The following is a 16,654-nucleotide window of genomic DNA, read 5'->3' on the forward strand; positions in this document are numbered from 1 at the left end:
AAAATATTTGGTTTCATAGGGGTTCCACGGTTAGACATGCACCATCATGGAGCTCATTCTGCTTTAAGTAGAAATTAAGTTCCATGAACATTTAAAGTCTTCAGATGAAATCTTTCTCAACTTATCTTGTCACATGATACATGCACATGTTTCTTTATTAAAGGTATTTTTCACAGCAGCATTCAAATAATTAAAAGTTTCAGTGAGTTATGAAGGTAATGCAACGCAAGGGACGCTTGATTAAAATCTGTTCACCGACTTTTAATATTGACTTTCCAATCAATTACTTTTTCTGTTTATTCTATTAATAAATGTTTCACATGTTCAAATCTCAATCATTATACTCAATTCGTTAATAGATTTATTTATTTTGCTATTTATTTATATGTTCGTTATATGGCCAATGTAAAGATATTCACTAAAGCCCAGTCAAATCCTATGGAGTGATATATACCGTCATTGAACTCAGTGTTGCCTTCATAGATATAAATTAAATTTCATACAAAAATCTCAAGTGTATAGATCAGTTCGTTTTTGAAATGTCGAGCAGACAGAGAGTCAAAAATGAAAATTTGGTACGGTAACAAAAGTTGATATTTTTAATATATTTTAATTATATGAGTACCTTTAAAAGGATACTTTTCAAAAAGATTACTTTTGTGGGTGAATACAAAATTTGACTAGGCCAACAGCTCAAATTTTCAAAAATATTTCAAACATTTTCGGAAAAATTCAAAGTGGGATTTGATTTAAAACGTGGAGTTTACCAGCGAAGAATTATATAAACATTACAATACAAATTTAACCATAAAAATAACATTTACAAATTAAAATTTGGACTACCTGAATATAATTACTACAACTTGGAAGTAGTTAATTATTGCTCCCTTAAAATATAGGGCCTTGATTCTGATGAAAAAAGTTAGAGCAGCAAGCAATTGTTGGTCAACTAACCAGGTTGAGGTTTCCACTTGTATTACGTATATAAAGCTATAAATCTAATAACTAGCCAATCTGCTATTCTAGCCCATCTAGTAGGAAGTTAAATTTTGAAAGTGTGTTGGATACCACACCCAAATAAACCTTAGAAAGGGATTAGAGGAAATCCCAACAACCACGAGTAAAACAAATAGTTCAGAAGCCCATTACATTACAAAATGTGTCATAAAAATGTATATAAACGGATATATTGTCGTTTATGACGTCGGTAATATTAATAAATCTGGTGATCAAAACATATTATTGTCACTAAAAGTTTATAATAGAGAATTCTTTTTACTTTATACAGCAATTAACTTCAAAATAAATACACACAATTTACGTACGTTTTTTTCGACTTCACACTGTCATTAATTGGGTTTTATAAAGAACTAGCTAGTTTCCCGCGGCTTCACACGCTTTTGTAATCATTGCCCGTGTATGAGCACTTCTTGTTGAAGTGAATTATATTTCCAAAGCCGATGTAGAGTACACACACATGTACTTTATTATAAAGTGGTCTAACACTCAAGCTTTAAGTTCAACCAGAAATTTATTTCAGGACAAATATACATCAAAACTAAGCGCCTTCAAATAGTGTTTGGCTATTTAATACACGTAACTGTCTCGTAATTGCAGTTTATAATGTGCAGGCGCTTTGATAACTTTTATATTTTGCAGCGCCACATGGTGGTGAGTTACATCAATGGATATAGCATATAAACCTTATACATGGAAAAATCCATATACTTACAAATTTTCATAATGATCGGTTAAATGTTTCTGAGTCTATAAATGCCACACAAACAAACATTCATACATATATATTTATATATAGAAGTGTTGAAAAATTCAGTTACTACGTGAATTGCTACCTAAGCGACACTAAAATTTAATTAATCCATGGATAAAAAAAGTTTCTTTCAAAGTTTCCCTTACAGTCTTTGTTCCCATACAGTAATGCATTAAAGTTATATACACGATATGGGAGTCAAGGCCATGCACAAAAAACCATGGGATCACAGTGAAATAGGTCGGCTTTTAAAAGTTAGCAAGAGCGTTTCCTAGTCCACTTCGCTAAAATGCTCTAAGTAATCGCAAACTTCATAACTTTTCTAGTTCGTTTAAATCCACGTGCATCAATGTAAGATCGTGTAAAGGCAGCCATCGATGTGTTCTTAAGGGTGTATAAAATGAAGTAGCCTAAGTGATGTAGAAGTCTCGAGCCGCGTAGAGTCAAGGAGAGGACACAATTGCAGTTGCACTACAGACTGAACTTGGCACTCTGCCGCCACACTGTTTCCCATTACTCATTGCATCTTCCTATCCTCTTCTTGATTTATCCTTTATTACGAGTTCACTTAAGTATCTACAGACGTCGCGAACAATGTTTATATTAGTTCACAGTTCATTTGACAACTTCCGTCTCTCTATTGTCGATATAAATATTTATATTCTAATTTTTTGTAAACTATTACCACTTCACATTGATTAATTTTTATCTTTGAAGAATGATTAATCTCTCGTTTATTATTTATAGTTACTAAAGGTTAAGGAGTTTCATTTTCTAGAATATATATTTCACCCATCATCAATCAACTGTATTTTTCAATCACTGATAAATTCTAAACCATTGTTTAAAATTTGTTATTGAAGATAGAAGAGATAAAAGAATAACAGGATTTCGGACATTTGCCATCGCTATAGCTAATAAAAGGTATAACACAACGTTTTGAGGATTGGAATCTATCCTCATATCTTGCATCCTGTGCCTGGGCTGGATTCCAAGCAGCTTTTGGGTATGTTTGAACCCTTTTCTTTCCCTTCTTTACTTCTTTCTGTTCGTTATATTTGTATGTATTAATACCTACCCCACGAGACGAAGAGGAAAGATTCCAATCCTCGAAACGTTGTGTTATACCTTTTATAACCTATAACGATGTAAAAAGTACGAAATCCTGTCATTCTAAACCTGTTATTGCCAAACAATAAGCTTACCAGGCGTGATCCATCAATAAAAAGATGCCAAGAGCCTCTATAAGAGTGTAAATGGAATAGGCTTTATCTCATATTGCCTGTAAAATAAAATGGAAGCGAAGGTAAATAGTAAAACAATCATTGATCCTATCAAAAAGGTGTAGAGATAAAATGGCGTGTCGCTTAAGCTTCAAGTAATAATTTTATTTCATCTATGATTGATTTACTTTTAAAATTGCTACACATTTTTCTCTAGTCGGTTTCTCTACGCAGCCGATATTTCGGCTTCAATCTCACCTATACAATCCAGCATGAAGAGATTGTATAGCCTACGACTGGATTACGTAATTGGTCTTGACACTGGACGTCTGACAGAGCTAGCCTTACTATTCCTGAAGTTAACCTAACTAACTTGTATCTATCGATATTTTCCCTTCTTTGTATCATGCCGATTTCCCCTCAAGGTCATCGCCTATTTCACTGACCATAATGGCACTCTTCTTAAAATTGAATTTCTGCTACATCGGTATAGGTTCAGTTGTTAATGGACTGGTAAGCAAAATAACACGCGATTACTATACTAGTATACTATAATTACTGTACTATTATACGCGATTATACTATAATTTTTGTAAGGAATCATTGTTAGAAATAGATCTCCAAAAAGTTGAAATTTTGAACAAATGCTATTCTAGTAAAAAGACATAATTTATAAAATCAATTTCATTTTACATCGAATTTAGAAATGGCGGCTTCTCAACACATTCTTTGTTGAATTCCAAAAAAACAACACTATGTATAAAAATATTACCAGAATCAACAAATTTTATTAGTTTTATCATGAAAATAAAAGTACCTTATTTATTGAAGTCGCACAACAATTAAAAGAACTGTGTCAAGTTTCGTAACTTAGTAATTCCAAAGAATCAATTATTGAAAGGGACCTTTTAACCCAAGTGCATGTAGTGCCTACTCTATTATAAACATCTTAGTTACGTTAATGTTTAATGTGTTATGAGGTTCAGAATTAATATTTCAACTTCAAAAGTATATGTTTAAGAGATCTGTACAATGCTTAAGAATTTGAACTGAATTATTGAGGAATCTACAGGGGTACAGCAATCAATGTCTCTGAACTCCGTAGTTCTAGAACCGGGTTGTATACAAATTTAGGCTATACAATTCTCTAGATTGGCAGATAGCTGAATTAAATAATTGAGGAGCTGCGCCTTTGAACGATCTAGACTGTCTAGATATATAATTCCCTTGTATTCAAAGCTCTTTGGATATCCGTTGCTATGTCCTTTTAAAGTTATTGTGACTAAACCTTCTACACCTGGTCCAGTAAGAAGCCTATTTTTTAGGTTATTCAGTCCTCTTTTCGTTGGATTATACAGGATAGAAACTCCGTTAGCCTATGTTTCCATTGTACCATATCTAAGAATCCAGTCCTCTGTCGTATAATGGTATACGATAGTTGCATCAAAACCTGCATCATTCCTTCCATATATATGTCTCAAATGTGATAGACACATGTATAAACAAATATATCCAAGTTTTTTTTTTATTTTCAATGATGATTAAATGATGTTTTCAATTTCCAATATAAGTTGGTTATTGGAAACCTCACAAATTAAAAATTGTGCTGAAATATATTCAATAGCAGGATCAAGATATTTTCAATACAAAAACAAAATCTGTCTTAAATTAGACATTGTAGACTACTTAAAACATAGTTATATTCAGCAGTATGAAACTCCTAATTCTTTGGGTAATAAGGTATTTATAGGTGATCTGTGAATTGAAAGGATGACAGGATTTAGGACATATGATATCATTACGTTTCGAGAATGTAGCTGTATTTATCTTTATGTATCACAAAACTTAAGGTTGAGCTTGCTTGTAAAATAACACCGCTATTTAATGAACACGTCATTTCCTTATTTTTCTACACAAAAATGCACTTCAGAGAAATTAATCATATACCTGATCCCAGAATCAAAAATTACAAAATACAAATCCCAAATTAGCACATACAAAACACTTAGTACAGACGAACCGAAGCAGTATATAACGCATACACCAGATCAGGTAAGTGGGAAGTTTTATGTATCACCATATGTTTGACAACCTGATCTTAACATGTTACCTATGTGTATCGAATATATTTTAGGCTACTGAAAATAAGACCTGATCAAAGTCACTAAAGGTTAATCATTTATTATGATATAACGCTGTAAATGTCCGATATATCGTTATATGTCCTAAAACTGATCGTATCCATGGATACAATCTGTTCCTTCAAAAACATACTTATAATCAAAGACCCTTAACTATTTCAGATGTTTGAGGTGTAATATAAATTGATTTGTAATACATAACTAAATCAGTATTATTAAAAATAGGAGCCAGTACGTATTGCATAAATTTAGGATTAATATTTCCATTTAAGTGTAAGTCTTTTATAAATAAAACTTAACTTTCATATATAAACAATTTGTTACTAATCCCTTCACTGCGACACGAGTAATGTACCGACTTTAGGGTAGTAAGAATAGTAGCAGTGTGCATTCACCGCAGTCAATGTGTTAAACTATGATACATCTCTAGCTATATTGTACTCGTATGTTGTTCTCCTTCACTGCGACACGAGTAATGTACCGACTTTATGGTAGTAAGAATAGTAGCAGTGTTGCATTCACCGCAGTCCATGTGTTAAACTATGATACATATTTAGCTACATTATACGTACATGTTGTTCTCCTTCACAGCGACATGAGTAATGTACCGACTTTATGGTAGTAAGAATAGTAGCAGTGTGCATTCACCGCAGTCAATGTGTTAAACTATGATACATTTCTAGCTATATTGTACTCGTATGTTGTTCTCCTTCACTGCGACACGAGTAATGTACCGACTTTATGGTAGTAAGAATAGTAGCAGTGTGCATTCACCGCAGTCAATGTGTTAAACTATGATACATATTTAGCTACATTATACGTACATGTTGTTCTCCTTCACAGCGACATGAGTAATGTACCGACTTTATGGTAGTAAGAATAGTAGCAGTGTGCATTCACCGCAGTCAATGTGTTAAACTATGATACATCTCTAGCTATATTGTACTCGTATGTTGTTCTCCTTCACTGCGACACGAGTAATGTACCGACTTTATGGTAGTAAGAATAGTAGCAGTGTGCATTCACCGCAGTCAATGTGTTAAACTATGATACATCTCTAGCTACATTATACTCGTATGTTGTTCTCCTTCACAGCGACACGAGTAATGTACCGACTTTATGGTAGTAAGAATAGTAGCAGTGTGCATTCACCGCAGTCAATGTGTTAAACTATGATACATCTCTAATTTCATTATACTTATATGTTGTTCTCCTTCACAGCGACATGAGTAGTGTACCGACTTTATGGTAGCAAGAATAGTAGCAATGTGTTCATTCACCGCAGTCAATGTGTTAAACTATGATACATCTCTAGCTACATTATACGTACATGTTGTTCTCCTTCACAGCGACATGAGTAGTGTACCGACTTTATGGTAGTAAGAATAGTAGCAGTGTGCATTCACCGCAGTCAATGTGTTAAACTATGATACATCTCTAGCTACATTGTACTCGTATGTTGTTCTCCTTCACTGCGACACGAGTAATGTACCGACTTTATGGTAGTAAGAATAGTAGCAGTGTGCATTCACCGCAGTCAACGTGTTAAACTATGATACATCTCTAGCTATATTGTACTCGTATGTTGTTCTCCTTCACTGCGACACGGAGTAATGTACCGACTTTATGGTAGTAAGAATAGTAGCAGTGTGCATCCACCGCAGTTATATTATACTTATATGTTGTTCTCCTTCACTGCGACACGAGTAATGTACCGATTTTATGGTAGTAAGAATAGTAGCAGTGTGCATTCCCCGCAGTCAATGTGTTAAACTATGATACATATCTAGCTACATTATACTTATATGTTGTTCTCCTTCACAGCGACATGAGTAGTGTACCGACTTTAGGGTAGCCAAGAATAGTAGAATTGTACATCCACCGCAGTCAATGTGTTAAACTATGATACATCTCTAACTACATTATACTTATAAGTTGTTCTCCTTCACAGCGACATGATTAGTGTACCGACTTTAGGTAGCAAGAATAGTAGAATTGTACATCCACCGCAGTCAATGTGTTAAACTATGATACATCTCTAGCTATATTGTACTCGTATGTTGTTCTCCTTCACAGCGACACGAGTAATGTACCGACTTTATGGTAGTAAGAATAGTAGCAGTGTGCATTCACCGCAGTCAATGTGTTAAACAATGATACATCTCTAGCTATATTATACTCGTATGTTGTTCTCCTTCACTGCGACACGAGTAATGTACCGACTTTATGGTAGTAAGAATAGTAGCAGTGTGCATTCACCGCAGTCAATGTGTTAAACTATGATACATCTCTAGCTACATTATACTTATATGTTGTTCTCCTTCACAGCGACATGAGTAGTGTACCAACTTTATGGCAGCAAGAATAGTAGCAGTGTTTATCCACCGCAGTCAATGTGTTAAACAATGATACATCTCTAACTTCATTATACTTATATGTTGTTCTCCTTCACAGCGACATGAGTAGTGTACCGACTTATGGCAGCAAGAATAGTAGCAGTGTGGTTCCACCGCAGTCAATGTGTTAAACTATGATACATCTCTAGCTATATTGTACTCGTATGTTGTTCTCCTTCACTGCGACACGAGTAATGTACCGAATTTATGGTAGTAAGAATAGTAGCAGTGTGCATTCACCGCAGTCAACGTGTTAAACTATGATACATCTCTAGCTATATTATATTCGTATGTTGTTCTCTTTCACTGCGACACGAGTAATATGCCAGAATTTAGGGCTGCAAGAATAGTAGCAGTGTGCTTCCGAAGGCCGGGACTTGCCAGAAGCTGAGAGCTATCAGAGGCCTGGGGTTTCAGAAGGCCGGGACTTGCCAGAAGCTGAGAGCTCCCAGAGGCCCGGGGCTTCCGAAGGCCGGGACTTGCCAGTTGCTGAGATCTCTCAGAGGCCCAGTGCTTCCGAAGGCCGGGACTTGCCAGAAGCTGAGAGCTCCCAGAGGCCCAGTGCTTCCGAAGGCCGGGACTTGCCAGTTGCTGAGAACTACCAGAGGCCCAGTGCTTCCGAAGGCCGGGACTTGCCAGAAGCTGAGATCTCCCAGAGGCCCAGTGCTTCCGAAGGCCGGGACTTGCCAGAAGCTGAGAGCTACCGGTGGCCAGGGAGAATTTAATACGTACTCAAAGGAATTCATTATTTATACTAATAATCGAAGGAATAATAAATCTTTATTTAGAATAACTACTTAAAATATAATACTTTTCTTGCCAATAGTTCCTGTTTCACTAAAATTTAGAATATAATACCTACTCAAAGTAATTACTACAATTTCGTGCCCCTGATGAGACAATGAGAATACCCTGATAAGGCAATGAGAAATACCTATTTACCTAGATATAACTAGATTTTTTAATCTTGGTGCCTAATGGCCATGCAAATAGTTCGTTGGGCTTCTTCGTCACTGACTATTCTTTATCCTTTCAGATGAACAAGACTCGAGAGTTTAGGAGTCAAGTCTTGCGACAGCATCAGATTTCAGATGATGCACTTAAGAGGAAGTTGAACTGGAGCTAAATTCAATACTCACATATCTTATATGTTTTATTGTTCTTTAATAAACTATTAATTGCTCTCATAATATGATTTTAATGCAAATCACAGTAATCCAATAGAAAATATTGAATAATTAATTCTGCAGTAAATTTTATACATTAAGATTTAAAATTATTAATTTATATTACATTTTGGCTATTCGCTAAATCTGTTTCTGGCACTTGTTTCTTACTAATCATTTAACAGCGAAATTCTTTATAGAATTTCCATGCAGCTATTAATAATTGATGCTGTTTCTAAAAGTAATGCAGTGTGACAAGAGTGTGAAGGGTTCCGGATGTGAAGGCAAAGGTGAGGGTGGAATTGGGGGTGTGAACTAAATGTGGGTCAGAGAGCAGTCAAGAGCCGAACTCTTGTCGGCCTGACCACGGTTAACTGTAACAGTAATAGTTTCATCTCTTCCTCGTGCCACTCAGACCCTCTCCCTCAAACCCCCCCCCCCCCCCAACTCCGCCACCGCTATGTCAATCTCACACTCAAGCTCATAACCTCCAGACCCTTCTATCTCTTCTGACAACTCTCTATTGTTGGGATTGACAAAAAATGTAACATAATTATGTAATCTATATTATGAAAGATCGAATAAACGACATTTTACATTAGTACAATATGTATGCCAACACCGAAGGAATCGATTATGATACGAACTATTCTGATAATAACTAAGCCTATACATAAGTACATTCAATGATCTTGCAAGTCTTGACACATTTTAAAGTACTGTACATGTTTTCACAAACTTCATTTATGTATGAATCAAAAGTATGCAAAAAGTCCTAGTAAAAGTTGTTTTTAGTGTTAACAAGGTAGGAGTACACCACATGTATCACGTAATAGGCTTTGTTCTAGAGTTTAGTTTATTTCGTTCACAAAACGTCTTATGGACAGGCAGACAGAAAAGACACATTTTTACAGCCCCTAAGCTGGCAGAAGAGAAAATTTTCCAACTTACTGGATGATCGATTTCAATGACGCTTTGTCACATCCGTGTCCATATTGGTTCAGATTCATACAAAATTTTATACGCTCAAGACTATGCTTGCGACCTCGTGTCGTCGCAACCGGAAAAGGGCACCTTCCAGAGGAATAATAATTAACCGTGGATCCGTCACTAGATTTCCCCCATCCAAACCCAACCAGCTTTGATGACGAAAGATTAACTAATAATTTAGATATGGTTCCGAAAAGTTCCCTAACGATTATACTTAATCCTAGACAACGTACATTCACTTCTACCCGGTCCACTCTACCCGATAGCCGCACAACGACTCTCTACAACCTCCGGTCTCTGCTTGCTAACCTAGCAGGAATCATCCTACCAGAACCTGTCCAGAAGAATTCCGGAAAGTAGGAGGCTACTATTGTTTAAGCTATGACCTAGAGGTCGGCGCAGCTGGCTAACGTGTTCGCGGCTACTGATAGATTACGCGCGCCAATTTCAAATCTATAGAGGCACTCGCCGCATGCTTCTGACTTTAGAGAGACGAAGCGAATAGATGCATCAACTCATCACTTGCCACCCCATCAACTGAGCGAGTGAGAGAGGCTATAGTTCATTTCAAGGCAGCCTAGGTGCGCCTGACACACTATATAAAGCGTCCGAGTGTTCACCTTTACCGTGTCTCAATTTATAGCATTGTATGGGTTATCTCATGTGTAACCAGTACAATCACAGTCTAAGAGATAGCGCAGGTTCTAATCAGGTCTACAATTGTACTTTTTTATTAGTACTATCGATCATATACCATACCGGCTCTCCCCTTCTTGTAATGTAATTGCTCAGTGGCCCACAAAATGTTAAAATAGGGTTCAGCCTCTCCTTACCACAATAAAGTGTAAGCGATTGTAAGCCAACATAAATGAATACACTGATTTAAGTTCATTAGCGTAACCAATCAGCCGGTGTTAAGTAGGTTGGTTTGAGAGTAAATACCTGAGTAAAACGTGTGTTTTAGTAATCAGTTCATTCAAACCAAACAAATATACTAGTGTAAGATTAGTATTGTAACTTTGGAAGGCTGAGCGGGAAGGGTGTCTTTGGAGAGCTAAACAGCTTTATGGTAAGTGATGATTGAGTGAATAAGGTATTGATTATTATTTAAACGTATATAACACTATTTGCCTCGTTCAAGAGTTTTAAAAATCTTTACTTATATTTAGTTTTATTTCAGAATTATCAGTATTTAATTTTACAAACAGGTTAACATCAGACCTAGTTACACTGTACGAGTAAGCTGTCAGTTTGGTCCCGCTATGGGGCAATAACTGTTTCACGTAAATGTGGTATTGTGGGTGTTGTAACATGATTCCGGACCACTTTTTCTGACGGTCATGTTTGCGGCAAAGAATTTGTTTATTGTTTTATTTCTTGCTCAGTATGTTGAGAATTAAGTTGACTAATGGAAACCTAAGAACCTAATTTACCGTGTATCATTATTACCAATGTCTGTATATACATATATATATATATATATATATATATATATATATATATATATATATATATATATATATATGTGTGTGTGTGTGTGTGTGTGTGTGTGTTTTATATATATATATATACAGACATTGGTAATAATGATACACGGTAAATTAGGTTCTTAGGTTTCCATTAGTCAACTTAATTCTAATAATGACATTGGTAATAATGATACACGGTCAATTAGGTTATAATTATACCCAGTATATATACACCGGGTGTCCTAAAAGTCCCAACACCTTCTAACTTTCCAACGGAATTAAACAAACCAATATCCTTTGGAGGGTAGTTATATAATGACAAATGATTATTTTTGCGCTACATGAGAACTTAGCCCCTCAACCCAAAAAATGGGGGTTGGGGGGGGTCAAGTCAAAAATTTTAATTGAAAACCCCCATCAAATGACATTTCATTTTAAAGGTATTTATAAAAGAAGAACAATGACATAGACATTGCATTTAAAAATTTTGACTTGACACACCAACCTCCCATTTTGGGTTGAGGGGCTAAATTCTCATGTAGCGCAAAAATCATCATTTGTCACTTATATAACTACCCCCCAAAAGACATTGGTTTGTTTAATTCTGTTCGAAAGTTTGAAGGGGGGGTGGGACTTTTAGGACACCCGGTATATATATATATATATATATATATATATATATATATATATATATATATATATATAATTGAATCGTAAAAAGTGAGGGATCTGTGATTAAATAGTAGCAAATTACCCGGCAAATGAGAGATCCGGGTTCGAGTCCCAGCGAAGCAAGTACTTCCTGTGATTCAATGTTTTATATGGTACATATATATATATATATATATATATATATATATATATATATACGTTAAATTGTATAAATGGCAATAGCCTTATTTAATTTCAATAAACATTGAATCGCAAAAAGTACTTGCTCCGCCGGGAGTGTTGTGTGTGTGTGTGTGTGTGTGTGTGTGTGTGTGTGTGTGTGTGTGTGTGTGTGTGTGTGTGTCGACAGAGTTAACATTCATTTATTATGTTATTGTTCTACAATAGTTCCTCGTATATTTATACGTGGTTTGCTTGCGCCCAATAGTGGTTTTTGTTGTTTTGTGACAACAAGTCATATTTCGTTTGGGTTGTGGTGTATTGCATCAATGTTTTACTGTTACACATGATGTCGGTCATTCAAATAATGTACGTAACCCAAATTAAACTGTAGGTCAGTGTATTCAGCCATGTAAAAATTTAAAAAAAGTTTCTGAAATGAGGAAAAGCATTTGAAAAAGGAAAATCAAAAGGCTTAAACTCAAATAGACCATTAGTCAAACGTGCTTCAATGAGCTTCACGCTCCAAAATATAAAATTACTAAGAATTTATAAGAGCCCGGTTAAATATTAAATCCATTCCGCTAATTTAACCGAGCACTTGCTTTTTAGTAGTAGTTAAATATTCTTTAAATTATTTGCAAGCAACTACTAATTGGTGCAGTTCCCAAAACTAGTATAAGCGGCGCGACAAGAGTGTGAAGGGTTGCGGATGTGAAGGTAAAGGTGAGGGCGGAAGTGGGGGTGTGAACTAAATGTGGGTCAGAGAGCAGTCAAGAGCCGAACTCTTGTCGGCCTGACCACGGTTAACTGTAACAGTAATAGTTTCATCTCTTCCTCGTTCCACTCAGACCCCTCCCCCTCCTCCCACCCCTTCACACCTATGACAACCTCACACTCGAGCTTATATCCTCTCTACTGACACCCTTTATCGGTGAAGTTTTTCATAAAAATGTATCATAAGTACGTAATGTACTTAGAATCAAAGGATGAATAAACACTTTTTACATTAGCACGAGTAAAATACGTATATTATACCACCTACTAATATGCACTGTTCTATTGAAAATTGCTGATTCACTAATATTTATTTTGAACTAATAAATAATGTCTGATAACAGGTTTTAAAGAAAGTGAATTTTTTAATTCTTATACAAAATTAATATTTACAAATTTTTTATTGGATTACAACTATTTACACTTTTTAACTATATCTCGGTTTAGTCTTCTTTACATAATCATATTGTATTCATGATTTTGAGATTGATTTAAATAAATGATGAAAGTATACTAGTTTTTCATAAAATTAGAAGGTTTTTTATATTTAAGTTAAAACACAATTTACAGTTTCCGATTTGCAGTTCCGATGTATATCGCCTGTCCAATCAGGTACCGACCTAACATATCCTAAGTATGGTTTACGTAATTTGAAACACTGTACTTATGACCAGTTGCAGTAAATGGGCTATATCTCCCTTAACGATAATACAGATTCTAATGACTTTATTAAGAAGTCTTACCCTTATTTTATTTGTGAATAAAGAGAGTTGTTTATGTTATTTAATAAACTGTTACAAGGTTTTTATTGAAAGATAAGGATTTATTGCACAATCACACGTCCCAACTGCAATCAATAATTTACGTGAAAGGCATGTAAATTCTGCCATATATATTTTTTTAAGTAATATGTGTGTACTTTGCGTTGGAGCCGCACGACAAACACTGGGTGTTCTTAACATCCCACCCTACCCAAATGAAAAAAATAACTGGAGAATTGTCTATTTTGAGGATATGTACAAGGTAGGAGTACGCCACAACGTGTGTCGCGTAACAGGCTTCGTTGAGGTTGCATTCAAAATTTAAATTCTTTAGATCATTTTATTTTCGCTATTCATAAACCAAAATGTGTTTTTTTCCAAATATTTTACGAAGCTTAAAGATTCAAAATATTTTTCTCAATCGAATGTAAATTTACTTCAGCATGATAAGATCAAGAGGATAGTCGCTTCCAACCAAATTTTCCGCTAGGTTGATAGCGGCCTGGGGAAACTCCCAGGATGCGGAAGTAGTATGAAGCGTCCAGTCAGCCTCTGCTGGGTTTACTTAGGGACTGCTCGGGGTATACCAGCAGGGTAAAAATTGTGCTGTTCCAGGGGATTTAATTGAAAATGTAATTTAAAATGTAAATCAAGTAAAGTCCAAAGCCTAACCTAAAATAATTTCTATTATAATAACTGATACCAAGTTTTTCCCTTTGTCATTCATCTCTGCTAAACAACCCCTTTATAATGATGTAAATCTTGGGCTATACTTACGTTAATTTTTTTGCCGAACTCCTTGTAGACCATCCTCCATTGTATGTGAGGAATCACTAACTACCTTAAAGACTTTTACGTAGGTTCAATATTCATGTAGGCTATTAAGTTTAATTTCCACAACTTGAGCTAAGACAAGAATATTAAACCACTTAGAACAGGACCTACATTTTAAATGTTTCAAACTTTAAACCAGCATGATTTTTTTAAATAGTACACCTTTTCAGGTAGATTTTGCGGCATTATAATCTAATAATAAAGACCTTTAATTTGAAGTACTACTCGACTTATGCTCTAATTAAAGATTTCCTCCTGAACTCCTTGCGGGCCATCCCCCTGACATGACAAAAAATGGCAGTTACTTCAAAAAGTAAATTTATAGGTACTGTAATGATGTGCCAAGTTTTATTACTTTACCTGTATTCGTTTGGTAATTATCAAGCCCATGCGGAGCTTTTTTACACCCTGTATATTACATTAGTATTCAGTACTATTTAGTTCTATCACTGTAAGTAAAATCGGTAAATTTTATTATTTCAATTTTCATTCATTTTAGTATAGTCTAAATAATTACCTGTATTCGTTTGGTAATTATCAAGCCCTATGCGGAGCTTTTTTACACCCTGTATATTACATTAGTATTCAGTACTATTTAGTTCTATCACTGTAATTAAAATTCGGTAAATTTTATTATTTCAATTTTCATTCGTTTTAGTATAGTCTAAATAATTACCTGTATTCGTTTGGTAATTATCAAGCCCATGCGGAGCTTTTTTACACCCTGTATATTACATTAGTACTCAGTACTATTTAGTTCTATCACTGTAATGTAAAATCGGTAAATTTTAATTATTTCAATTTTCATTCGTTTTAAGTATAGTCTAAATAATTACCTGTATTCGTTTGGTAATTATCAAGCCCATGCGGAGCTTTTTTACACCCTGTATATTACATTAGTACTCAGTATTATTTAGTTCTATCATGAAACTAACGAAACTAGCACGACACATTTACAATTGGTCGGTGCTAGTAGATCATACTGTGAGAACACTCAAAGTTAACGATTTTGTGTTCTTAACACGTATATGCCGAATATTTGCAATATATGAAAGGTTTCGTACGATATACCAAAGAAAAATATGGCGTTAAAATGTATGTGATTTGTTTGTTTAATAAACTAATTGGTCAGATCTCTAAAAATATTTAAACACTTCGACTCACTGTATGTAATTGATAAGTATTAATGACTATGGTTATTTTACGAGAAATTCAAAATATTGTACATCTTAAATAGCATAGCCCAAAAATTACTAAATAACGTTGACTGCACATGGATTTTGGTTGGAAAAATTAGGGATCATATCATGTTTTCAAGACGATTCCAAAGCAACGGTAACTATAATTAAACTTAACTTAACGATCTGAATTCCACTTTAAGTATACTACGCTTTCAGCCTCTTGAAAAATTAAAAACAATATTATTTCTCTTAAGTTTTATTTTGAGAATCTGCTATATACTATAAAAAGTTATCTGAAGGTCCAGTAAATTTATCAATAAACTTATATATTGTTCTTGTGCGTTCAGACTGTTTATTTTTTTATTTCAGGCTACTTAGGGAAATCCAAAAGGAAAAGGAGGGGGGGTTGGCGACGCTTCTCGCGGTGCTACTCAGTAGGTAAAGTTTTATAAAACCTCTTGCTCTAAGACATATGAACTATTCTAAGGACACATTTACAGAACAAAAGAAAGGGGTTTACGAGTTACGAAAAAACAGGAGAATGTCATAACTAATAATAATATAAAATATATACCTATGAAATAGACTTCAGGATTGTCATGTCGGAGATTCGAGAACTGCTTAAATGTCTTGTAAGTTTACAGTTGTCCACACAAGATTCAGAAAATCTAATCTGGAATTATATTCACCATGTGCTGGGACGCTTACATGTGAAATTTGATTAGAAACTATTCAAACGTCACATGTACAAATTACACAGATTATTTTTAGATTTTATACTTAATAATTGTTTTTAAAAATAGATATAAAATAGTTTATTGTTATTAAGGATAACTATTATGATACCGCTGTGCACAGCAACTAGAAACTGACTTGTCACCACGCACAAGCCTCTATGGCCCATGTGGGACTAATTTCATTCATATTATGTGTACTGTGCTTGTTTGCAAATTTTGAAATAAATTTGATTTTGATTTGATTTTTGATTTGATTTGACATGTTCGGAGTATTTTTGTAAAACTATTTTGGATTAAGGCCTGTGCCTTATTTGGTTACATTCATTCAAGTTACTTTTGGACCCGCAACTATATGCAGGTGTAATAATAATAATAAT

The 16,654-nt window shown here is 34.7% G+C and overlaps 1 protein-coding gene across 1 annotated transcript; it reads left to right on the forward strand.

The window, feature by feature from the left end:
* Nucleotides 1–1,962: 1,962 nt before the first annotated feature.
* LOC124363427 lies at nucleotides 1,963–8,256 on the forward strand. The gene is made up of 2 exons (XM_046818677.1): nucleotides 1,963–2,011; nucleotides 7,901–8,256. The coding sequence occupies exons 1-2, from the start codon at nucleotides 1,963–1,965 to the stop codon at nucleotides 8,254–8,256; spliced, it is 405 nt and encodes a 134-aa protein (XP_046674633.1).
* Nucleotides 8,257–16,654: the final 8,398 nt, after the last annotated feature.

This window comes from Homalodisca vitripennis, chromosome 5 (assembly GCF_021130785.1).
Source record: "Homalodisca vitripennis isolate AUS2020 chromosome 5, UT_GWSS_2.1, whole genome shotgun sequence".
Lineage (NCBI taxonomy): Eukaryota > Metazoa > Arthropoda > Insecta > Hemiptera > Cicadellidae > Homalodisca > Homalodisca vitripennis.